At 45.9% G+C, this 24,680-nt stretch overlaps 5 protein-coding genes across 5 annotated transcripts; 2 read left to right on the forward strand and 3 right to left on the reverse strand.

The window, feature by feature from the left end:
* Window positions 1-298: 298 nt before the first annotated feature.
* On the forward strand, window positions 299-2,868 carry K441DRAFT_672497 (elongation factor G, mitochondrial; the record flags this gene model as incomplete). Its single annotated transcript, XM_067650559.1, has 4 exons — window positions 299-507; window positions 565-676; window positions 744-1,916; window positions 1,963-2,868. 4 exons carry the CDS (start codon window positions 299-301, stop codon window positions 2,866-2,868), a joined length of 2,400 nt encoding a protein of 799 aa, XP_067510396.1.
* Window positions 2,869-3,139: 271 nt separating this feature from the next.
* Window positions 3,140-4,931, reverse strand: K441DRAFT_624955 (uncharacterized protein; the record flags this gene model as incomplete). Its single annotated transcript, XM_067646092.1, has 6 exons — window positions 4,631-4,931; window positions 4,501-4,574; window positions 4,238-4,435; window positions 4,169-4,176; window positions 3,295-4,084; window positions 3,140-3,198 (listed from the first exon to the last, which is right to left on the reverse strand). Coding segments are annotated over exons 1-6 (1,239 nt in total), but the record flags the coding sequence as incomplete, so codon positions are not given.
* Window positions 4,932-6,717: 1,786 nt separating this feature from the next.
* On the forward strand, window positions 6,718-8,919 carry K441DRAFT_624957 (uncharacterized protein). The gene is made up of 2 exons (XM_067646093.1): window positions 6,718-7,211; window positions 7,266-8,919. Exons 1-2 carry the CDS (start codon window positions 6,961-6,963, stop codon window positions 8,686-8,688), a joined length of 1,674 nt encoding a protein of 557 aa, XP_067510398.1. The 5' UTR covers window positions 6,718-6,960; the 3' UTR covers window positions 8,689-8,919.
* Window positions 8,920-9,554: 635 nt separating this feature from the next.
* On the reverse strand, window positions 9,555-10,766 carry K441DRAFT_672500 (lytic polysaccharide monooxygenase; the record flags this gene model as incomplete). The annotated part of the gene is made up of 1 exon (XM_067650560.1): window positions 9,555-10,766. One exon carries the CDS (start codon window positions 10,764-10,766, stop codon window positions 9,555-9,557), a length of 1,212 nt encoding a protein of 403 aa, XP_067510399.1.
* Window positions 10,767-11,920: 1,154 nt separating this feature from the next.
* On the reverse strand, window positions 11,921-14,242 carry K441DRAFT_683413 (uncharacterized protein; the record flags this gene model as incomplete). The annotated part of the gene is made up of 4 exons (XM_067651686.1): window positions 11,921-13,645; window positions 13,703-13,798; window positions 13,844-13,929; window positions 13,981-14,242. The coding sequence occupies 4 exons, from the start codon at window positions 14,240-14,242 to the stop codon at window positions 11,921-11,923; spliced, it is 2,169 nt and encodes a 722-aa protein (XP_067510400.1).
* Window positions 14,243-24,680: the final 10,438 nt, after the last annotated feature.

Here is a 24,680-nt window from a genome sequence, read left to right on the forward strand (position 1 = left end):
TAGATTGGCTAGGAGAAGGAGTTGCCTAAATTCGCGAAGGGAGGAAAAGAATAACAGCTAAGGCATATCACGAAAAGTCGCACGCAGCTCTCAGCGCATAATCAATACAACCCATATAACCCGGCACAACATCAAAGGGAGTGCAAGCACGTGACGACGGGATTCGCGCCAAGCCAGTCCCAAAAGCTCCGGACCCCCGATATCGACTTTTTTTGGCCGGGCTTGATTTGTTGCAACCACGATTATTTCGACCACCGCGTCGTCCCTTCCTTTTTCCGTGCTTGTTTTGTTATTCAGTATGAGGGTCAATGGGCTCGTCAGGGGCCCGTTTGCGACCCTGAGCTCGCTGCGCAATTGCGCGCGGCTGGGGTGCAGGAGCCCGGTTTCCGCTTCGCAGCGCTGTGCGTCGACGGCGGCACTGCAGCCGCTTTGGAGCCGCGATGCGAATTGGGCGCGGGTGGGGGAGGTGCGGGCGAGGCGGTGGCAGTCAGGGGCTGCAGCGGCTGTGTGAGTGGTTTTTGGGGACTGGATATGTGGCGGGATAATGTGCTGATTTGAAGATAGGCTTGAGCAGGCGGCTGCGGATCCGGGGATGCTGGCGCAAGAAACGATTATTGAGAATTTGAATCCTGAGGAGGCGGCGAGGTTGGCGAGGGTGCGGAATATTGGTATTGCGGTACGGATTGCTATCTGTCCAGGAGGAAACAGACGTATGGGAGTGGGGACTTGGCTGATGGGCGTAGGCACATATCGACTCTGGGAAGACTACGGCAACCGAGCGTGTCCTGTACTATACCGGCCGTATCAATTCGATCCACGAGGTCAGAGGTAAAGATGCTGTCGGAGCTAAAATGGACTCGATGGACTTGGAGCGCGAGAAGGGTATCACGATTCAATCGGCGGCGACGTTCTGCGACTGGGTGAAGAAAGAGAACGGGAAGGAGGAGCGGTACCATATCAATTTGATCGACACACCAGGACATATTGACTTCACAATTGAGGTGGAGAGGGCCCTTCGAGTCCTAGATGGAGCTGTCATGATTTTGTGCGCGGTATCAGGCGTGCAGTCGCAGACAATTACTGTGGATCGTCAGATGCGAAGGTACAATATACCGAGAATTTCCTTCGTCAACAAGATGGACCGGATGGGCGCGAATCCGTGGAAGGCGGTTGATCAGATTAACCAGAAACTGCGGATACCCGCTGCTGCATTACAGGTTCCAATTGGAAGAGAAGATGGGTTCATAGGAGTCGTTGACCTGATCAGGATGAAGGCAATCTATAACGAAGGTGCAAAGGGAGAAGTTATCGTTGAAAAGGACGAAATACCGGCGGACCTGGTGGGGCTTGCGAAAGAGAAGAGGGCGAAGCTGATCGAGACGCTTGCGGATGTGGACGATGAGATCGCGGAGATTTTCCTGGATGAACGGGAGCCAACAGTCGAGCAGATCAAGGCTGCTATCCGCAGGGCGACCGTATCTCTCAAGTTCACGCCGGTGCTGATGGGCTCTGCGCTAGCCGATAAGGCCGTTCAGCCTATGCTGGACGCTGTTTGCGACTATCTCCCTAACCCTTCAGAAGTCGAGAACCTAGCCTTAGACCGGAGGCGGCAGGAAGCACCCGTCAAGCTGGTCTCGTATAACTCGCTGCCGTTTGTTGGGTTGGCGTTCAAGTTGGAAGAAAGCAACTTTGGGCAGCTGACGTACGTACGGGTGTATCAAGGAACATTGAAAAAGGGCATGAACGTTTTCAACGCAAGGTCAGATAAGAGGGTGAAAATTCCAAAGATTGTGAGAATGCATTCGAATGAGATGGAGGAAGTGCAGGAGATTGGAGCAGGAGAAATCTGCGCAGTGTTCGGTGTTGACTGTGCTTCTGGTGATACGTTCACTGATGGCACTTTGGGATATACGATGGTAAGGTGCTTGCTTTACACTATGTACACTATGCTAACGGATCTAGACATCGATGTTTGTTCCCGAACCTGTCATCTCACTGTCCATCAAACCCAAGAACACAAAGGATACGCCGAACTTCTCAAAAGCTATGAGCCGCTTCCAACGTGAGGACCCGACCTTCAGAGTCCATGTCGATCCTGAAAGCCAAGAGACTATCATCTCTGGCATGGGTGAACTCCATCTGGACATTTACGTTGAGCGCATGCGTCGTGAGTACAAAGTCGACTGCGAAACCGGCCAGCCTCAAGTGGCCTATCGCGAGACAATCACCTCACACGTACCCTTCGACCACACGCTCAAGAAGCAGACTGGTGGTGCCGGTGACTTCGCGCGCGTCGTTGGTTTCATGGAGCCCACCGGGTCGCTCGCCGACAATAAATTCGAGCAGCGCATTTCTGGCGGCACTATTTCCGAGAAGTTCTTGTTTGCTTGCGAGAAGGGTTTCATGGCATCCTGCATCAAGGGCCCGCTCCTCGGACACAAAGTCCTGGGCACATCAATGGTGATCAACGACGGCGCAACCCATATGACAGACTCGTCCGAAATGGCGTTCAAGATGGCGACGCAGCAGGCGTTCCGCAAGGCCTTCATGGCCGCGAAGCCGCAGGTGTTGGAGCCGCTGATGAAGACCACCATCACAGCCCCGAATGAGTTCCAGGGCAACATCGTCGGCCTGCTGAATAAACGCAACGCCGTCATCAACGACACGGAGATCGGCCCTGAGGACTTCACGCTGTACGCCGATTGCAGCTTGAACAGCATGTTCGGCTTCTCGACGCAGCTGCGCGCCGCGACACAGGGCAAGGGCGAGTTCTCGATGGAGTTTAGCCACTATAGTCCCGCGCCGCCGCAGCTGCAGAGGGAACTGGTGACGAAGTACGAGAAGGCGCAGAAGGATCGGAACAAATGAGCAGGGTTATAGGACTAGTATTTGGGAGTGGCATTTTCAAAGAATTGTATTAGCTTGGACGAACGGGACGGCGCGCATATCATCATTATAGATGTCCTGGCGCGTTTCATGGGCTTGCATTTAGAGGATCTTGGGTTTTCTGGGTTTGGAAAAGATGGGTGTATGAATAGTGTAATAGTGGATGAAAATGAACTGGACTCGACTCGGCTCTTGCTATCTAACCCATTTCTATACCCCAGTTTCTCGTGTGAGATTTTGCTGTCTATACGGATTCGAACGCCCTAGTTACCGCGAGAGCTACGGGTGCAAAGGTCATGATGCGGTTGTGTCCTGTACCAGTTAGCGCAATGTTATACACGTCCAATCCCGCCATCCATCCCTCTCCAAACCTCTGCATAGGACTGTAAGAAACAGCACCGAACTCACCTCCATGCCTGACCACCTCCAACTCCACCACCCTCTCCGCGCTCCCCGCCCAATCCTCCACAGCCCGGTACACCACCGCGCCCCGCGTGACCCTCTCCCGCCCAAGCACGCTCCTCCGCTCGTCGGTCCTCACCACACCTTCCTCCCCCATCATAACCCGCTCCATCCCCTTAAACACCTCCTCGCCAAGCTTCCAGCTAATATCGCCATCATCCCTCGCATGCAGCACGGTAACCCTAACCCCCACCCCACCCCTCCCCGCCGCCCCCACCAGCGCCGCCATCCGTGCCCCCGTCGCCCACGTATCCACAACCCGCTTCTCGAGCAGAGAGGTGAGGTACGGATACGGCCGCAGCGGCGACAGCACGGGCAAGAACCCCCCGATCCGGTACGTCTTCAGCAGCTCCGGCAGCGACGGGAACGCAGCGACCAGCACGACGCCCGCGAAGCGCTGCGGGCCGCCGCCGCCCTTGCCGCCGGCCGCCGGCGGGCGCGCGATCGCGGCGGGCAGGGCCGGCGAGCCCGGGTCGGCATAGTGCAGAGCCACGCCCGCGGTGATGGCGGTGCCGAGGGATTGGCCGAGGAGCAGCGTGCGGGTGGAGGGGTGGGAGAGTGTGTGCAGGACGAAGTGGGTCAGGGCGATGCCGTCGGTTAGGAGGCCGGGTTCGGTGGGCGTGCCGGTGGAGCGGCCGAAGCCGCGGTAGTCGCAGGTTAGGATGTGGGTGTGTGCGAGGGTGGTGAGGGAGGCGTAGGTGTTTGTGCGCCAGCCTTGGGCGACGTGGCCGGCGTTCTAAGGGGGGAGGGTTAGTAAGGGGTGGATGGAGGAGTGGTGGTTGGGGGATGGAATGGGGAGAGAGGGTGAGCGAAGACTCACGCCGTGGACTGGAGGGGTTGGTTAGCGGGGCATTAGCGGGGTATTTGAGGGGGAGGGGAGAGAGCGTACAGTTTATTATGACCCGGCTTTTTGGGTCGGCTTTTAGCAGCTTGTAGCCGACTGTCTTCGTGAGATCGTCGGCTGGGCCGGAGGGCTGAGCTGTGATTTCGCGCTCGTGTTCGGCGTAGACGTCTAAGGGGAGGATGTGCCAGCAGTAGAGGGTCTCGCCGTCAGGGGTGGTGAGATTGAATGGTGTTACTTGGTTCTCTGCCAGGCGTTAGGCGGTTGATTCCTTCCCTTTCATTCAAAGAGCTCAGGGGCTGTTTTCATACTTGCGAAACCGAAGGATTCCGGATTGTCAATATCGTGCCAAAAGCCGGTGTGGAATTTATGGGCGTATAGAGCACTGTTCATAGTATTAACAGTGGCATAGAGATAAAGAGGTGGGAATGGCTGACGTACTGCCGCTGCAGGGAATGATTCGTTAGGCAGAGAAGGAAGATGGTGTATACACCCCCTAAACCGGCTAAGGCCCAGTAGGCTCTTTTTAATATGGGATCTAGGTCCACCATCCTAGTTCAAATAATCAGGAGCGCGATCAGAGTATGAGGAAGAGAGGAATATTAAGTTTGAAAAGCGTCCTAGGAACACAGGAGGATAAATTACTGGTCACAAAAGATGACTTTAGCATTTATAGGAAACAATGGTACTGGAATTTCGGCGTATCGAATGGGTACGAATTAAATATTCAAGTCTATCGAATGCTTTTTACAAGAAAAGATGAAACGTGTACTTGTTGCCTGGCCTATTAGGCTGCGAACACTCATACTGATAAGGAATCATCTCGACACCGCAAAGGCTCGCGGTTTTCCGTCTGCGCACATAAAAATAGGATAGGCCTCACCTGTTCAAGGATCATTTATATATACTGGAAGAAGATGTATAGTGACAGCGTTGAAAGGATAGCTGTCAGTGTTATCCACAAAGTGGGAAGCTTGGCATGCACGTGCGGATTACATAGCATTAGCTTCCTCAACGGGGCATGTTTGGATGCCAAGGCGAACTGCTCAGCTCCACCAACGAAGAATCCTTGGTCGCCACCCGCCTTACGCCACCAGAACGTGCAGAATAAGTTATTTTAAATCTCACCCTTCACCCACTTGCCGGGAAGCCCATCATGCCGACATTATGTCTAAACCTTCATCCACCGAACTACCATTTCGTCGGCTTGCCCAATTCGGATTTCCGTGAGAAGAATGGAGAATTATCGCACAGCCCGGTCCCAAATACCAGTCCAAAGAACGCATACTGAAGACGTCGCTAATGCCGAAATTAACGCTATGTAGCATGTCCAACCATCACTAGATCTGCCCATTGTTTTCCCCTCGTCGTTCCATCCAGCCCCATAGAGGGGTTTCGATGGAACGATATATTCGTTCGATATTTAGTGTAAGCAAGTCGAAACGAGCGATCGACACTCACTAGCAGTATTTAGTTAGTCGTTTAAAATATCGAACCTAGTTCTTGGCAAATATCGTCTGAAACGATGTTGCATAACATCGAAATCTTTGAACGTTTACACGTTTGATTGAGCCCTCCAAACAGCCTCATATTTTCCACATTTTGCCCTCACCCCTATGTCTTTTGATCCTATACGTGATGTCGAATCTACCGTTGATATAGTAAAGCAGCTGCGTCGCGCGCACAGCGCTGTCTCGGCCGCGTCAAGCCAACCTTCGTAACTACCCAATTTTATCCGCAAAACCGTCGATAAGGCTATTTAGAGCGAAGCTCGTATAGAGGACTGGCTAGTACTTCGCGACGATTCACCGAATTCGAGCGGAAGTGAGGAAGATTTTGGTGAGGAACAGGATCAATATTTGGTACGTCGATCATATCGAACGAATATATCGTTCCATCGAAACCCCTCTATTGGCTGCCCTCGCGGGAAATGATCATTTGAGAGACAAGCCTGGTCTGAAAAACAGTAAGCGCTTACCAGCGCTAATGGATTGCAGGGGACATCAGAACTCGCTACAGAGCCATCTAGGAAGTGGCAGGACTGTGCGAGTGCCCGGGACAGAAGGGCGAATATAGACAGAAGTCCTGAAGAAAGCAACATTCTCATCGAGAGCGAGTTGAGCGCAGATCCTCCATGGGAGGACCGCAGGACTTTAAGAGAGACATTTCACCTACTTTTGCCCATAGCGTTATGAAGGATTCCCCAATGTAGTTGGACGAGTGCGGGTCTGCCCCTGGCGAGCAGGGTTTCGAGCATGTCCGTAGCACATTAGACGCATTTCGCAAATTTCCTTATGCTGGCTGCTAATTTATGAGGCCTGCAAGTAGTCCGAATGCAGCGAATCCGTATGACTAATGTGCGGTAGTCCAATTTTATGTGCTTTAGTTGGCAATCGATACGGGAGACGATTTGATGGCATGGTGGTTGACTTGATGTCGGGACCTGTATGGCCCGCTTGCCTGTGATCGGGTGGCGCCTGCCAAGGTCTTTAGGCTTGCGTGGCGGCGAGGTCCAACCTGCTACCTCTTGTCTGTTATATGTCTGATTTGCGTTTCTTCCTTCACACACACGCTCTGTGAATAGAAACCCGGCTTTCATTCTCCGCCTCCATCACCACTTTTTCCGCCAACTATTTCCTTAGCGCGCTGTCCGCCGCCGCCACCTTCACCAAATCTCAATCTCTTCATGACCTAACGAAATCCACCATTGTGCCAACTCACCCTCAACCAAGTTTATCTTTGCATGGTAATACCCACCGTCTCTCGCCAACATGTCTGAAAGACGAAGAACATCAGCAAGGACCGCCAAAGCCGAACCTGTGAAGGAAACAACTTTGAAAAGAAAGAGATCAGCTATCTCTAACAAAGAGGCAACTCCCATTGTTCAAACACCTGTGGAAGGCTTGGAGCCAGTACAAGAGCCACTACCTGTGAAGTTGATTGACGGTCAGCCTCTCCCAACCCTCCCAGATCCACAACCCTCCGACCTATCTGCCCATGAGTTCCAATCGCTCATACAAAGGTACGTCATCCACAAAACCTGCGTCACATGTCATCTAATAACCTCCTTATGTAGTGGTGTTCTCGGTGCCTCATTAAAGCGATCCCGAGAAACATGGCTGAGCGGCTGCCACTTCAAGAAATACTATACCAAACCCACAACTGTCAAAAAGCTGAAGGACCGGACCGCAGAGGATAAGGAGGCAATGGCCAGGGACAAGGCTTTACTCAAAGCTATGATTAGAATCGGAGAGGGCAATTTGACGATAGATCCACATATTTTCACTATAACCCTCTATACCGTGAAAGAACCGCCTCTACCAGCGTCAGCTCAAAGGCATATGCACCAATATAGCGCGACTCCCGGTACTTCTTTCTCGCCGTATCAGCCCGTTCATCAAACATCAACACCGAAAGCGCCTATGTCACAACAATCTCGTCCTAATCAGCCGACACCACAATCACACACAGGCACTCCTTCAACACCTGTCGCGGGGCAACCCGCTAGGACAACCCCAACACCTGCTGCGCAAGCTGCTCCAGATCCAGTCATTCACATGCTTGCCCAACGGGCGGGCACTGATGTAGAACTGAAGGCTGTCATGAAGATAGTTGCTGCAGGACAGGCCACGGCCCAGCAGCTTGAATTCTTCCAGGGTCACATAAATGAGTTGACCAAGATCCTCGAAGCTCAAAAGGCAGCTCAGGCAGCGAAACCCAAACTGCCTCCTCCACCTCCACCTCCGAAGAGTGCTCCAGCTAAACTCAACTTACCGGCGCCCGCAGCAACACCTACAGGACCTAGTCCCACCCCACAGCCACCTCAGACGCCATACTCACATTACAACGTACCTGGACAACCACACTCCAGCCCCTACCCGCCTCTGGGCCCTCCCCAAAAACCCGCTCTCCGCCCCATCTACTTCGAATTTCACGAAGGCAACGGCGACCGCCTGCACTTCCCCGAACACAGCATCCTCGAGTACCTCCCCGGCGGTCGCCAAGTCCGCGCCTCGTTCCTCGTTACCAAATCCAAACAACAGCCCCCGTCCACCACCACCAACCCCATACCACCCACACCCGCCACGCCAAAATCCGCTCCGGATGCCACCACCATTACAACTACCACTTCAACCATCACTTCAACCATCACTTCAACCACCACTCCCACCCCCGCCAAGCTCACCGCCCCGCCAGAACCCAAGCCAGAGCTCTACCAGCCCGTCACAGCACTCGTATCAGCTGGCGACCCGCGCGTGCTCGAATGGCTCGCGCGCGCCGTGCACCCGCCGGAAGAGGTTGAGAAGTACATGGACGCCGTCTTCGACACCGCGGCGCCGGCCGAGGAGGCATTCCTGGCGCTACGGCTGCCGCGGGAGGGTGAGGACGGCGCCCCTGTGGCTGTAGATGTGGAGATGGGTGGGACAGGGGCCTCGGGGATGTCGCTGGGAGAGACGCCGCTGGCTAGGAGAGTTGTTATCGGGAGGAGGAGGGGGTGAGGGGAAAAATGGAGGGCAGAGGGGGGGAGGGGGTAGCAGGGAGGACTAGGAAAGGTCGAGGTTGAGCGGAAGATAGAGACCCATACAAAAACAATATTATCCCTTAACCCGTCAGCGCCCATCGGTTATCGATGAAGATTCGCTATTATTATTGATTGGGTATTTTGTATTTACCTAACCTCTCCAATTGGCCTAATTCTTATCGATAAGAATGATATTCCTACAAAGTGCACCAAATGATTATTCCAAGCTCCCATCCACCTCAAACCCTACTCCACACCCCAAACATGATCATCCCGTGTATATGCAGAAGTCGTCCAGACGAGCTCCAACACAAACCTACCAACATCTAAAAACCGCATTCCCCTACCTAACCAGCACAGTAGCCTGCCTCACCTCGCACCACAGCCTTGCGAACGAGTGGTCACCGAAATCAGGAACCGAGATCAGCAACACCGCCACAGCACCCCTGCCGAAACAACCGGCAGGCCAAAGCTTAATATAGGTCACATCCAAGGTCATGCAAGGATTTCACCAAGCCAGGAAAAAGATGCAAGGATTTTCGAACAGGGGTTTTTTTTGGCCGATCGAGCGCCAGGAGTGTACCTTGTAACTGGAGAGAGAGCACCTGAGTGCCATTTCTAAAATGCAGAATTTCCCAACGCCGGAAAATGCGACGCGCCGACCCACCCCCAATCCCAAGACCCAGAAAAGGAAAAGAAGAGTAAAAAGGAAAATGCAGCTTCTAGCCCCTAATCCCTAAATCCCCATCCCACCAGCGAATCTATTGCAAAGCCCTCCCAAACAACCAACCCAAACCAATGCGCATTCCACTCAACCACCCCCAACTCCACCTCTCACACCCCTCACATCCTCTCCACAGCATCCTCAGCCCTCGGCAACGCCACGCGCCCCCTCAACTGGCGATGAAAAGCGCGCCGTGTAATCTGCCCATTCGAGCACGTCGTCCCCGCCGCAACAGGCTGCCAGACAACCTTCCCGTCATTGCACAGCCCGAACTGCGTCGGGCCATTGCAGAGCACCGCGCCATTGGTCGTGCAGCCCGTGTTGCCGCCGCCGGGCGAGGTGGGCACCGCGGCGGCGGGGGCGGAGGCGGAGGCCGCGGGCTCGGAAGCTACGGGTTCGGAAGCTGCGGGCTCGGAGGCTGCGGGGGCGGAGGTCGTCATGGCGGGGTCGGAGAGAGAGGCGGTTACGGTCACGAGCGTCGTCATGGTCGAGGTCGGTTCGATGGCCGCGGCGCTGGAGGCGCTGGGCGCGAAGACGCCGCCTGGGTTGCTGGTTGGGATGGCCGCGGCGGCGGAGGACTGGATGGCGGAGGGCTGGAAAACGGCAGCAGAGGACTGGCCGGCCGCGGCGGAGGTCGCGCCGCCGGATGCGGATGCGCCGCCGCCGCCTGCGATGGCTTTACCGCAGCCAGCACCGGTAGGGGCCTCGTTCTTGGCGGCCGACTCGTCGGTGACGACGTTCTGGCCGGGGTCGGGGAACAGCACGTTGAGGTTTGGCGGACTCTTGCAGTCGACCGAGGCGATGTTGGCGACAAACATGTCCGGCAGTTGGTCGAACTTGGATGTGTCGCTAGCGCCGCCGGTAACCGTGACGGGGGCGCAGTTCATATACAGCTCCGGTCCGCCGCTCAGTCTGGAAAACCAAGTCCACGCGAGGGTGACTTGCCCGTTGGGGATGCTGTCTGGGATCTTGAAGCTGAAGTCTTTGGGCCCGTCGATGCCTGGGCAGCCTCCTTCCATGGACATGATGACCTTGAACTTGGAGTTGGCAGTTGGGACCTTGTCAGTTGTGATGCTGAGCTGGCAGCTTCCCCCTCCATGAACTGCGGAACCTTTAAAAGAGAGACTCTGAGTATCTCCAACTTTCATGTTGTTCATTTGTGAGATGGTGAAGCCAGCATTCGATTGGCAAGGATATTGGGCTGCTGTGATAGGAGCATTGGTGATGCTGTCGACACTAAACGGAACTGGACTGGCCATGATCATATGAGCATCTGCCGACGAGGTAAGAAGCAAAGCGGCTAGCGCCTTCAATGTTGTTCGTAGAGGCATGGTGGTATCGCAGGGTACTCAAAAGGTTTCAGGGAAAGAGTGTAGAAGGAGCTCAAAATTTTACTAGACCAGCTAGAAGAAGAATAGAAGACTGGAAAGTACTAGGTATGTACAAAAAAGAATGCACAGCGCTCAGAGAGTGTGTAGTGAGTGAGGAAGAAACCAAGCAGCCAAGCAAAGGCCTTATATAATTTCTCATGCAGCATCCTCAGAAGCTCAATTTTTGATTCATCTATTCTAAGATCCGTCAATCAGGAACGAAGTTTCGAGATCGACCATATTCAAGGAGAATTTCAAGATGACTCGCCCCAAGAAACGCGTTTTAGGCCGTGAAACACAGCGTCGAGGGTATTAGCAAGCATGACAGCCAAGCAAAGTTGATCAGCTCTTGTAGATTGATGCAGGTACATTACCGCGCTGGGTAGCCATGACTATGCCCTGGACGCAACGACGGCCAGATGGTGCTGGCAGCTAGGAGGGTGATGTTTCATGCGTCGATGTCGTCGTTGTGTGGTTGAGTTTTATTCGCTAGTCGGCCCGCGAAAAGGTCCGGTTCCCCTGGCATGCCCGGCTTGTTTCGCGCCAAGTCTCACCTTCGCGAGACTGCCCCAGCTGACAAGGGTCAATTGGTGAGCGTTGCTGGTGACTCGCCGGCTTGCATCGTAGCAACCGAGACCGTCTTTTTCCTTGTCCATGTCCTTAATCACTTCCCAAGCCTCAAAACGCCACCACAACGGGCAGGTCACATCGACGACTTGTTTATGTGAAAGGACTGGCCACCAGCAAGCACTCGTACTCCGAAGACAACCCATGAACCAGCGAGGTTCGAAACGAGAAGGATGAACAGTCATGCGTCTTTGTCGGCCAGCCTCGTCTTCAATTTTGACCTTCCTTGAAATTCCAGCTCTCTTGCTGCCTCGCACTGAAACCCACCCCATCTATGAGTCTCTTTCCTTTAAGACCTTTGAAGCAGTGCGAACTGATCACACTTGACCAGCGCACCAACCAATAGTCTCCTCAGACATCAATCCTATCCCAAAGGCCAACTCGTTCTTACGCTTTGCCACAGTTCCAAGTACGCATGATCGTACAAACCAGTCCGGATGAGTGAGAAGACGCCCGCACTCGAAGTATATGATCCACCGTTAATATCTTCAGATGTACAGGCGTCCTCTCTCTAGCCTCCGTATATTCGCGCCTGTGCCCAAAGCAACATGTCCCACCTCTTCACTTCCTTGCACATCGCCTACGCGCACTTTCAAATCCTTCAGTAGTCTAGCCCTCTCCATGGCGTCTAGCACTCCTCCTTCCAGTATGTTGATGTACGGATTTTCATAAGTCATACTCGTAACGAAGCCAAAGAGTTCCGGTGCTAGGGTCTTTCGCTTAAGTAAGAGACCAGCCAGCCCTGTAAAGAATATAACACTGGAGGCAGCAAGGAGTAAGGATAGCCAACCGAAATTACAGACGAAGATCTCTTGGTGATGCACGATAGTGCCATTCGTTGTTGCGCCGATGAATGGTACTCCAGCAGGGTTCTGACCGACGGTGTTGAAGAATAGAGGCCACCAGTCGTAGAAGGTGGTATTGGCTGCTGTGACGTTTCTCGGAAGATATTTGTTGACATCCGAGACAGGTAACGTATCCGGTCCGTAGAGTGATAAATTTTGAGGGAGGTCTCCGCTGTACCCTGTCGGCGCAACGCTCAGCTGATAATAAGTGTTGAGAATAACGCTTAGGCGGCGGGAGAAGGTCTCTATAGGCACCTGTGTCAGGTTTACAAACAGTACAGACAACAACGCGTCGTTCAATAAACCTGTCGTCTGATGAGTAGGGATGCTGTTTGTGTTAAAAAGAAATCTTTCAGTCGGTGTAGAACCTGCACCAGTGTTAAACGCTGTTGGAAGGTTTTTAAGAAATCCAGTCACTATGTCAAAATGCTCTAATCCAGTGAAATTCGTCAGACGTGCATCCGTCTGGGATCTCCGTATCCTTTGAACTCCACATTGGCTCTTTGTGCAATTGACAATTGCTTCCACATGGGTTTGCGATAGAGAGCAGTTCACAAGGCTGACTGCACCTTGGTAGAGGGATCCCATTATCAACTTACGCATACTTGTCGCTAATGGGTCGTCAGTTGCAGAATTATTTTCATGTCCAAAAAAGCTATCAAGTCGTCTCGCGGCAGTTATCTGATCTTGACTCTGCCCAGAGAAATATCCGATAGAACCTGGTTGATCTGTATCTAGGAAGAAGGAAGTTTGGGTAAACATAGTGTCGTTAGTCGTCGGTGACCACCACTGCGGCGAGTAATAGTTACTTAAATTACTCTTCTCAGGTATGAAGACGAACGGGTCGCACCGTGCTGAGATATACGCCGATTCTAGGCTGAAGTTCGCGTCGGCATCTAATGGTCGACCGACAACGGGCAAGCCTATCAATGATGAGTAGCCTTCGGCAGAAGTGATTGTTGGGACTGTAAACCAGCCATCGGCATCGTGTTCAGATGCATTGAGCGGCTCTAAAGAGGGAATTTTCACATTACCCCACGCGTCTTGAGGTCCGGATTTTATCGTGTTCGGTGCGAACAGTGAGGCTCCATAGAGCGCATTGACATCTCTAAATCCTTGGCCGCCATCGTAAATTGTCCCCAAGCCCCACATAGACCCGCCCGGTCCAGTCGTCAAATATCGGAGCTTTGCCGAAGTGTACTGCGGCCAGTCTGCTGTCTGAAGAAGTCGAAGTGACGCCTGGCCCCCCAGGGGAGAAAGAGACCATAGAAAGAGCAAGTGAATACCAACAACGGTAAGACGCCTCATCAAAAGTTGACTCTCAACGGTTCCCCACACGGATTGGCTAGCCATCATAAGCTCTAAGGTCTAGTTTTCAAGTTTAGCCTTCCTCTGATTCACTTATGACTAAGTTAGGAGACATACGCTGAGCTTTGCTCCCTTCTCAGCCAGGTATCGAGCAATCATCTTCATGCTTCGTCCAATAATGGCAGCGAAAACGATTGGGAAGATAGTCGGTCCCTTTTACGCATCAGTTGCGCCCTAACTGCATTACACAACACTTACAAGTTGGGTTGCAAACCCAACCTTAGAGCCAAATGAATTACCCTCAGTCGGCTTTCGATGTAGGGTAATGGCAGCAATACCCAAAACTTCGAGTGTTAGATCGCAGCCTAGTGCATATTGAGCTATAGGGAACTCACGTAGAAAAAATATTGGTGCTAATACTAAAACAATGTCTCCCACAAGGTATAAATTCGATATCCAATTGCGTTCCTTCAATGGTCTTGCTTCTTCGGGCCAGCTTGGAATTCGGACAAGTGATGAGTGCCAAGACTTGAAGCCGACATCCTCTCGGTCCGGCGAGGATCCCGATGTTGGGCCAGATACAGGATGAATTGATGCACGATTAGCTTGGTGGCGGATGCTCCGATCCTTCCATGCAAGCGCAATAAAGTTACGCATGATGGCCGTCAATGGGTGCAGACGTGGCAGAGAACAACAGGACTGTGAAGGAAGCGAGAAGGCGATGGAAAACTTGTGGAAAGAATCAAGAGCGAATTACTACATAAAGAGGTATGTCCATGAGGCACAGCAGCGCGTAAAACCGCATGCAATTTCCAGATCAAGAGCCGCTTGAGCGGGTCGGCTGCTATGCCATATGCGCAGTCGACGACGAATCATTTTGAAGAGCTGAAACGGTTAGCGCCTATTCTGCGGGAGATCTCTTGGCGTTTGACGATGATCTATTTTGATTGTGAAGAAACACTAAGCCCCTAAAGGTTACTTCAAGATGTATTCTGGTGTGTGATGGTCAAAAATTAGGATCCTCGAGAGAAGTCAAGAATACAGGGGATGTGGAGCTGGGTTAAGGTTTACAAGGTGTTGAGTATTAAGGCGCGGGGGAATCTCGGAGATAGTCGCCGAGTTTACTTCAACCTTGAGCGGTGGTCCACTTCAACACAAAACTGCTTGTTGCTATGCTATAACTTCTTAATATGTTTCTGCGAAATAAACAGCTGGTTTTCACTTTTTGCTGATCACTCGCTTAGAATTCTTTTGTTACCATCCAGTGAGGCTGCCACAAATTTCCGACGTCTTGGAGCCCCCGATAATGCAATTCTTCATATTTGTAATAGATATTTTAACGTTTATAATATTTTAATGTTCGTCACGTGGATTCTGCTATAACCTACCGTCCGCAAGTTTTTTTTCTAAGCAATCAGAAGCTGGCTTGGCGAAAGTTTGAAATCCAGGACCCGAAAGTAATAGACCACTCGTAAACTCGGGTCAATAAGTTTCGTTAGCATGCGCGGAGCTTGGCAGAAGAATTCCTTTTTTCTCATTGGTTACTTTAAAAGATTATCACACATCGTTGGTCGGATGGCCTGTCTTATCCTTGTCAATAATCCATGTCAGACGGGACGTACTAACGAAACTTATGCCTAATACCTAAGTAAAGACCTACGGTAAGGAGCTAGCTAACCTAGCTAAGCTCTATACTAACAAATCCAAGTACAGCGGTAAAAACGATAACTTTAACTTTAAACTAACTATCTTTACGGACCTCTGTCAGAAGGCTGATATTCCTAAATAGGAATTTAACTAAGCCTATTCTACTATGCTGCGCGGCCTAGCCCTTAACTACTATTACACCAACCTTAAAAGCAACCCCCTTAGTGTCCCCTTTAATAAGCTATGTAAAGCTATACGTAACTACTTTAAAGGGCTAGAATATAAGCGTAATATCCTTACACAATGGAATGCGATTAAGTTACGGACCATAATTAATAAGAACACCGAAAAATCGACTATAAAGTGCCTATAAATTCTTATTAAAGACCTTTAGCACCTATAGCACGGCCTTAATACTAAGCTTCAAATAGACAACTTCCTGTATAATAAACTTATTACAGCCTACTAGGAAGTGGAACCCTATAAATACGCCTATTATAAGCCTGCAGACACCTTAACTGGCCTTATTAATAATTTATGGTCCTCTATTATAACATACGAAGTCTTAAACCCGCTAGGTAGTACTTAAGCCTTTATTACGGACCTACAAAACCTATAAACTAACTTAAATACCTACTTTACGGACCGCCGCTACCGCTAGCAGTACCTGTACTAACTAAGTCCCACCTATAAACCTATAGTAACTCCTATATAAAAGTATACCCCTATAGACAAACCAGTTAGAAGTGCTTTATATATAGTAAGGAAGAATATTGGTTTATAAAATATACCTAGAAAGAACGTAATAAGTCTAAAAAGATATTTAACAATTAGATTAACTAGTTTATCTTAAACTATAAAGGAAAGGAAGTAAAGGAGTCTCTTAACAAGTTAATGGAAGCCCTTATAATTAACTTTAACTTAAATACTTAGGAATAGGAGACCTTAGAGACGTTCCTAACTACTTTTAGACCTTTTACGGACGGCTAAGCCTTTAATATCACAACCGTATTAGCTAACCGCTCCTTTATACACTTAATCGCACCTAAAAACCAACCTATAGGTATACTTATTGGACCCATTATAGACACTATAGACTATAAACAGGACCTATTTATATATATCACTATAGAACGCTATACCCCTAAAGAATTCTATAGCGTTATAATCGATATAGGTGTTTCTAAGAAGTCTACTATAGGTTATGGATAATACCTTATATATAAGACCACTATAAATATTAATATAAATATTAATACTATATAAACTGGGGCCGTAAACGTCTAATTCGGCATCGGCTTAACCGCATTAATTAAATTAGTCGCAGTTAAGACTCTAATTAGCCTAGTTAACTTCTATACAGTAAAAGCAGATACCCCTTTTTTACTTTACCTTACGAATATAGATAGGTTATAGGTTTACTATAACAATATTATAAACACCTTAATTAGCCCCGTAACTGCCCTAGAAAACAAGTATATTACCCTACTAATTATATAATAATTGTCACGGCACTAACCTAACGCATACTGTTTTATACTATCTCGTACTATTTCCTATTATTGGCTAGCCCACTACTAGCGACTTAGCGGCCGGCCCTACTATTTGTATACAATACCCCCTTTCCACCTTCTTCCCCTCTTTATACTATAACGTAGTTATTTAGTTTACTTTATTGCAGCACTATAACAGTTTATAGTATCTTTAATTTGCGCCCTATCGCGATTACTAATTCCTTATACCCTAGCTAATTAACCTCCGCCCTAGAGCAATCGCGACCTATACGCGCCTCTACTAAAACTAATATATCCTTAGCACAGTCCTAGAACAATCCTTAGTTTTTATCTAGCGCCTAAATAGGCGACACTAATAACGCTAAAATGGCCAAAATCTAAAACCCCCGCAACGTTTTTATAGACCTCTTTATAGAGATATACCCTAATATCGCGTAGACAATCCGCCGCTTTCTACCGTACCCTAAGACCCTTAAGCCTAGTAAAGCTTACTGTCGGTATAACTCTCTTTATCAACGTGCACGAATATTACTTGTAGTGGTACGTATGCGGTGTTGAAGTTAGTAGTTGATTGTTGTTTAGAAGAAAGGGGTTGCTCTAAGGTTAGACAGTTAGTCTCGCTTTATAGTCCCGTGACTACGTTACGTAATTAATGTTCCGACACTAGAGCAACTCTAAAAAAAAGGCTAATCTATACTCCAAAGTTAAGTCTTCTAGACTACTTGTAACGTATACGCAATAGCGACTTTCTGCCAAATTCTGCTATAATACCGAATTCTACCAAATTCTACCGAACCTAACTTCTGCTAACTAATTAGGATTTTCCATCCCCAGGATAGAAAATCGCTATTGGCTTGCTTAGTACTAGCGCTAACGCTAAACTAAAGTTAAATCCATTTGCTTAACCTACCCTACGGCCTATAATTTAACTTAATTTGTATTAATAAGCTATAATAGTGCTGTATAGGGCTTACCCTTTATTATAGCGTCCGTAGGGTTAGTATCTCCATTAATTTACTTAACTTTAGTAATCTGTCTTCGTTTATAAGCTTAGCGAAGGCATATTATATTAATTATTAAGCGTTTCTCTTACGTAGTTTCTAGTTGGATAAGATAGTTATATAAAGACTTTAAATTAGTATAGAGAATAAGTAGTAAGTTAACCTATAAGACCTTATCTAGCGTAGATTTAATTATAGCGCCTATATTAAAACTATACGCTATGCCGTATAACTCTAAGGCTAATACACTTCTAGTAACTTCTTTACACTTAATTAAGAACTAGTAGACGATATTTGCCTTATTTAAGGCGTCTGCTAGTATAAGTATATAGCTAATTTATGAAGATAAGTCCTTATTATTAGTAAAGGAAGCGTTTATAAATACTAGGAGTTATAAGGTGTTAACGTCTAGCTTAATAAACTTTAGGCCTCTATTTATATTCTTAATCTACCAGCTTAATTGCTTATTAAGACTCTTTATATTATCTTTAACTAGGTTAATTACCTAGGTAGTAAAAAATAGGTTAAATAAGGCCTCTAGCTAATAGACTAAGGCGATATAGGCTCCTCTAGCGTGTTAAGCGATATACTAGTCCTTTAGTATAAGTAGGCTATACGTAACTCCTCTAGAGCTAGTGCTGTCTACTAGCGTAGTATTAACTACACTAAGGTTCTTACACTGGCGCTTTTGCGTTAGCGTAATACTTTTATCTTATATTAATTAAATAAGTCCTCCATTAAACTTAATTGGTATATTAGTGGCTAATTACTCTCGCTCCTTAGCCATAAATTTAGCCTTATATAGTTTGCTTTATTTAGCCTCTATAAAGGTATTATCTGCGAGGAATAGTATATTATTAGTCTATAGGCCGACGATTCTAAAAGGCTTATTACTATAGAGTAAGCAAGGGTTGTATATAGACTAGTCCATTTACAGCTAATTAATATAGTGTAAATAGTAGGTCTTAAACCAGTAGTTCCTAGCTTTAGGTACTTTATAAAGTGGCTTTATAACCTTTAGAACGGAGTTTATATTAATTCCTAATTGTTTATTTAGCTTATATAGTGGTTATACGTAGAACTCGCGGTTTAGGTTCGTAGTAGACTAAATATAGGCTTATAAGATATCTTAAAGGTAGAGTTATATCTATAGTAGCATAGCAGCAATATAGAGAATTAGCCGCTGGCTAACTTATTAAATTATTAGTAACTAAGTAAGGACCAGCTCTTTCTCTAAGTCATTATAGGCCTATACGATAAGTCGTGATTTCTTAAAGGCTTTATTGGTTCCCTTATTCTTAATCTTATTAATAAACCGTAAATTAAAGAGTCTGACCCCCTTTAGTATATTGTATAGTTTAATAATCTTAAAGACGCCTTTTTTAAGTAGGCCTATGACCTCCTTTTATCGTAAAGCGCTAAATTGGGTGTTGCTATCGTTCTATAAGTAAATAGTAGTGCCAGCTATATCTGCGGTATTATCGTCCTATAAGTAGATAGCAATATCTATAATATCCATAATATCCGCAATATTACCCGTAAAAGCGTCTATATCTATTATAGCATCCGTAATAGTTATATCTATAATGGCCGTAAGTAATAGGTATTTACGGGGGCGACCTCTACCTCGCTTTGGCGGTAGCTATAGTTTAGCCTTAGGTAATAATTGAGGTTTAGCTAGTAAAGGTACTGGTTTATCTAATTTGGCAGACTCTTATGGTTCGACTAGGTCTTATAGGTCTAGTAAATAAAGTTTTACAACTATAGAGCGGAAGGTCGTAGGCCTATTTAGTAGCTTTATGGTATAGGTCTCGCCGTTAACGGTAAGTAGTATATATAGTCCGTTCCAATAACTACTTTAATTAGTATTGCCTTTTCTCTAGACTAAGACAGGCGAACTAGGTAGAAGGCCGTAAATAGCGTTAGTTTATAGTCCATTTCGCATATTAAGAGCATTAATAATCTATCGTTTAGCTTATAGCTTTTAGATTTCCACTATTGCTTTCTTAATAGCCGCAGCTTATTGTATAACTAAAGGTAATAGTGCGTCCAATTTAACCATTTAGGGGTAGGCTCTAAAGATTAGGAGTGTAGGGACTAGGCCTTCTAGGCCGGCCGCGTTATTAATGGCTTTAAAGGCTATTTATAGGGCTATCTCCTTACTAATTTTAGGGATTTTAGTTATAATGATTTAGTAGGCTTATCGTAGCGGGCTATAGTAGCGTTCTACCATTCTAATAGAATTATGTGATTCGACTAGAACCAACTTTATAGTTGCTTCTATAGTAGCTATATAGTGCTTAAACTCCTTACTAATAAAGTTCTTCTTAGCGTCTGTAGTGATTAAGTCTAATAGTCCTAAATAGCTATTAATCTAGCACATTTAAAGAACGTCCTAAGTATACTTAGCGCTGATGTCTTGTAGCTATCTATTAGCTTAAAATTAAGTTGCTTTATTAACTATATATAGTAGGGAGGAGCCGCTAATATATATAATGTCGACGATAATATTATAATTAAAATTAACGTTGTTTTATAAGGTAAAGCGAAATCTACCTAGGGGTCTACTAAACTTCTAGCAGTAGTGGCAGAGTCTAGTTAGTTCTTTAATAGCAGATCTATTAGTATCGTGGCCATGGCTAGCCTTATTAAGAAGCTTTTATAGTTTATTAACTAACGGGTAACCAAATCAATGGTGTAGACGTCGTAGTTCTACGTTAGTTAAGTAGCAAGGGTTTATATTAAAAGACTCGACTAAATAAGACTATAGGGAGAAGCTCTATAGGAGAAATAGGTGGCTAAATCGTCTAACTACTGGCACCTTTTTAGTGCGAGTAATAATGACGTTTTTTAGGTTATCGTATTTAATATAGAGTCTATCTATATCTGCTAAGCAAAGTAGGAAAAGAGTATCTGCTTTAATAATATAGAATTATACCTTGCCTATAGGGCTGTTAATGTCTATAGTTCCAATAGACGTAGAGGCTCCAATCCCGAATTAGATAGTTACTTAGCCCTTAGTTAACGTGTTAAGACTTACGGACTTATTTACGGCCTATAGAGCTTAGAATTAACTATAGCTAGCTATAGACTTACGTAAAGCACCTATATCGATTATAATTCCCATAAAGACCGTTAAGGTGTATTATGACGCTATAGCTATAGCCATACTGTAGGCAAATAGGTCGGTCTCCGTGTGAGGTTCTGTGGTAGACTTTATAGTAAGTTCTAAAGCCGTAAGCAGGTGTGTATAAGCCTTATTAGCTAGCTCTACGCTTATAGAGGTTGCTTTCTCCATAGTAAGTGTTCTAAAGGTAGTAATATAGGTAAAACTATTATTAGGTTCTCCAGCATCGCTTTTAGAGTTATTAGCGTCTTATATATAGGCTTTAAAGTCTAAATTATTATCTTTATCTCTTTCGCAAGCAGCGACGTATTGCTTGAAGTGGTTATTAAAGTTGCCCTTATTACGGCCCTTAATATTAATAAAGCGTCTCTTATAGTTATCTCTGGACCGATTACGCTCCTCCTCTATATATTTCCACGAATAGTAGTCCTCCTTCTTATAGACATAACACTTGGCCTTTAGTCTGCCATTGGTTCTATAAGAGCGATTACTGCCGTAGCGATTAGTGTTTTGGTCTCGACTTTAGTCATTTTAATAGTAGCGTCAATCCGTAAAAAAGGCTTGGTAAGACGGTCTTATTAAGGCCTATAAGGGGTGTTCTTTTTCCTATATAATAATAGAGGATTATAGCTTACTAATTAACTAAGAAAGGTCTTCTAAGGGGTTAGAGATAGCGATATGGCATACTAGTACTTCCTGGTAAGTGGTAACTAACTTATTTATAAGAATGCGGTTTATATAGAAGTCTAGGTATAGTCTATAACGTTGCTTTAGTAGTTTATCTATAAGCAGTTAGAAGTTCTAATAGATTAACTTATTAGGGTTCTCGTCTATAACTTCTTAAAGGGTTATACTGTTCCACTCCGTAAGGTTCTTACGGTAGTATTTTAGCCCTTTAAAGAACTGTCGTATGTGGTTATAGGCTTTAGTAAAAGGTCTTAACTTAAGGTTGCTGTTGTAGTAGTGGTCCTAAGTAAGCCCTTTTAGCATACTAGGGAATGCTACTGTGTAGCCTTCTAGTAGTAAGCCAGATCTCTTACAGATGTTATAAAAGATGGTTAACTTGAAGTTAAAGCTATCACTAACTCTATTATACTTTTGGTTGTCTATGTAGATCTTTATAATTATAGCTACCTCTTTACTATATCTAGGTCCTTATCTAGGTCCTTACTCTACACTAGGCACAGCTAGTTTAGGTAGTGTATATATATATAGCTGCTGCGGTTACTACGGCTGCTATAGCTGCTATAATTGCTGTTTTTTTGGCCATAGCAGTTAGTCGATAAGAGCGTGGATTTAGTTGTAATTAGAGGATTAAGGACTAGGAGGAGTAGTAGGGGTAGCGGGGGCAGTAATTGGAGTAGCTGGCGGTGCAGCGGTAGGAGTAGATCTGGGGGGGGTAGTAGGGGTAGTGGGGGCAGCAACCGGAGTAGCTGGTGGTGCAGTAATTAGAGTAGCTAGCAGTACAGCAATTAGAGTAGCTGGTGGTGCAGCGAGCTTATCTAGGGTCGCATTAAGTCGGTCTTGCAGAGCTATAGTAATTATTAGCTTAATATTATTAAGGGCTAGACCAATCTCTTTGTCTATCCATTCGTGAAACTCTTCTTTATTAGCGACGTCCGTTAGTACCTTACCAAGGGAGTATCTCTTATCTTACTTAACAATATATACTCCTCTCTTAACTAGGTATTTACGGATTCCCATTCTAGTATTAGATTGTACTTGTGTAAAGATCTCTAGCATAAAGTCCTTAAAGTCTTCTTAAAACACTGTCCATAATAAAGAGTCTGTAAGGTTAGATTATATATATAGGTGTATTTTAGTCTCCATATACTCCGCTAGATCGTTATCTATAGCCGTCTCTAAGTTAATTCCATTGCCGTATTTAGCAATTCTTTCCTTTTAGTTAATTTCCATATTGTCGTGTTTTCGTGTATTTGGTTTAAGGTTAAGTAGAGGTTCTAGAGGTTTAAGTTTAAGGTTAAGGTTTAAGGTTGGGGTTGAGGTTAAGGTTAAGGTCGAGGTTAAGGGTTGTGTTAAGGTCAGGGGTGTGGTCGAGGTTAAGGTTAAGGGTGTAAAGGTATATACGTGTCCTATCGACAAATCTACAGTTCTTAGATACTGTAGATAATTCTTAGTAGAGATATAGTCCTCTAGGCGATCTAACGCGTTAATAGTTAAGTTAATACGTGGTTTCGAGCTTTGAGGGTCCTCTAGGCGATCTAGCGCATTAGTGAGCTGATACGTGGTCTCGAGCTTTAAGGATAACGTAGCTCTCTTTGAGTAAAGATACGGTTCTCTAGGCAATCTGACGCGTTAGCAGTTAAGCTAATACGTGGTTTTAAGCTTTAAGGGTAACGTAGTTTTCTCCTTTAACTAAAATAGGGTAATAGCTCTGCGATTTAACGCGTTAGCAGTTAAGCCAATATATAGTTTTAAGCTTTACTATTACGTATTTCCTAATTTATACGTCTACTAATTAGTGTTAGTATAACTCTCTTTATTAACGTGCACGAATATTACTTATAGTGGTACGTATGCGGTATTAAAGTTAGTAGTTGATTGTTATCTAAAAGAAAGGGGTTGCTCCAAGGTCAGACAGTTAGTCTCGCTTCGTAGTCCCGTGACTACGTCACGTGATTAATGTTCCGACACTTACCTTATCCTTATTAACTATACCAATAAGTTCCTTAATAATATTAAAGTAGGACTATAGTGTATATATAATATAAACACCGCCAATAAAAAAGCTAATAAAAACCTTAGTACCNTTATCGCTTTTTAGATAGGAACTATTAACTCCTAGGTAAAGACTATTACTATTTTAAAATAATTAACCCCTATAATAATAGTAGTAACTTAGTAGAAAAAACGGAGATCTAAAGACCCGCTAATATTTAGCGGAAAAGGCACCCTACTAAAATAATAAGCTAATTTTAAGACCTAGCATATTAAAATTAAGGGAGTCTTTAACTAGAACTAGGACTACTTTAATATAGTTTAGTCCTAGATCCTTTATATTTTAAACATACTAGAGGACAAGGCCTATAAGTTTATTAAGTAAGGCCTAGAGCTTATATACAAGAACCTAAATAATATATTTATATAGAAATGGCCTATTAAGGAAAATATGCTTAAAGACCTTACTGCCTATTATAAGGTCCTTAATATAACCTAAGTTATAAAGAATAAGCTTAACCATTTCCCCTAGGGCAAGCATAATTACTAGTTTTAGAAGGGAGAGCTTAATAAGCTAATAGTTCGCGCTAAAAAGATAGATAAATAAAAGGTAGACCTACTTTAAAAGTTTATCTCTCTAAAGATAGAAGAGCTGGTACTTAGACTTGCCTATAAAATTAATAATAGTAACTATATAGGTTAGAGTAAGCAGATAGATGTGTTTGCTAAAAACCTTATAAACTATACATACTAAGCTAACCTTAAGAAGAACGCTAACTACCGCCTACCTGCCTAAGCCTTTGCCCCTATATTAACCCTAACCTTAGTAGTAACTAGAGAACCTATAGACCTTAATAGAATCTTAGATACGGAGCGTAAGCGCCGCGTTAATAATAGACTATACCTTACCTATAGCCTACCCGGCCATTAAAAGGATGCCTATAACCCCGCTAAGATAGTAAACTTAGTCCTAATACTACCCTATTAAACGACGCGAACTAATAATCGCGGACGCGGTGATTATAAAGTCTATTATAGACGCGGCGACCGCGGAGCCTATTATAGCCGCGGCAGACAACCCCCCCCCTTTAACCTTATAGCTTAGTTACTTTAAACCATACCCTATA

The sequence above is a fragment of the Cenococcum geophilum genome (genome assembly GCF_001692895.1).
Source record: "Cenococcum geophilum 1.58 unplaced genomic scaffold K441scaffold_1, whole genome shotgun sequence".
Classification (NCBI taxonomy): Eukaryota; Fungi; Ascomycota; class Dothideomycetes; order Gloniales; family Gloniaceae; genus Cenococcum; species Cenococcum geophilum.

What these genes read in the sequence shown, in the direction of transcription:
- K441DRAFT_624957 (XM_067646093.1), top strand. Translation starts at nt 6,961, where the DNA reads ATGTCTGAAAGACGAAGAACATCAGCAAGGACCGCCAAAGCCGAACCT. An exon ending in TTCCAATCGCTCATACAAAG is followed by an intron (nt 7,212 to 7,265) that starts GTACGTCATCCA and finishes CTCCTTATGTAG; the next exon opens with TGGTGTTCTCGGTGCCTCAT.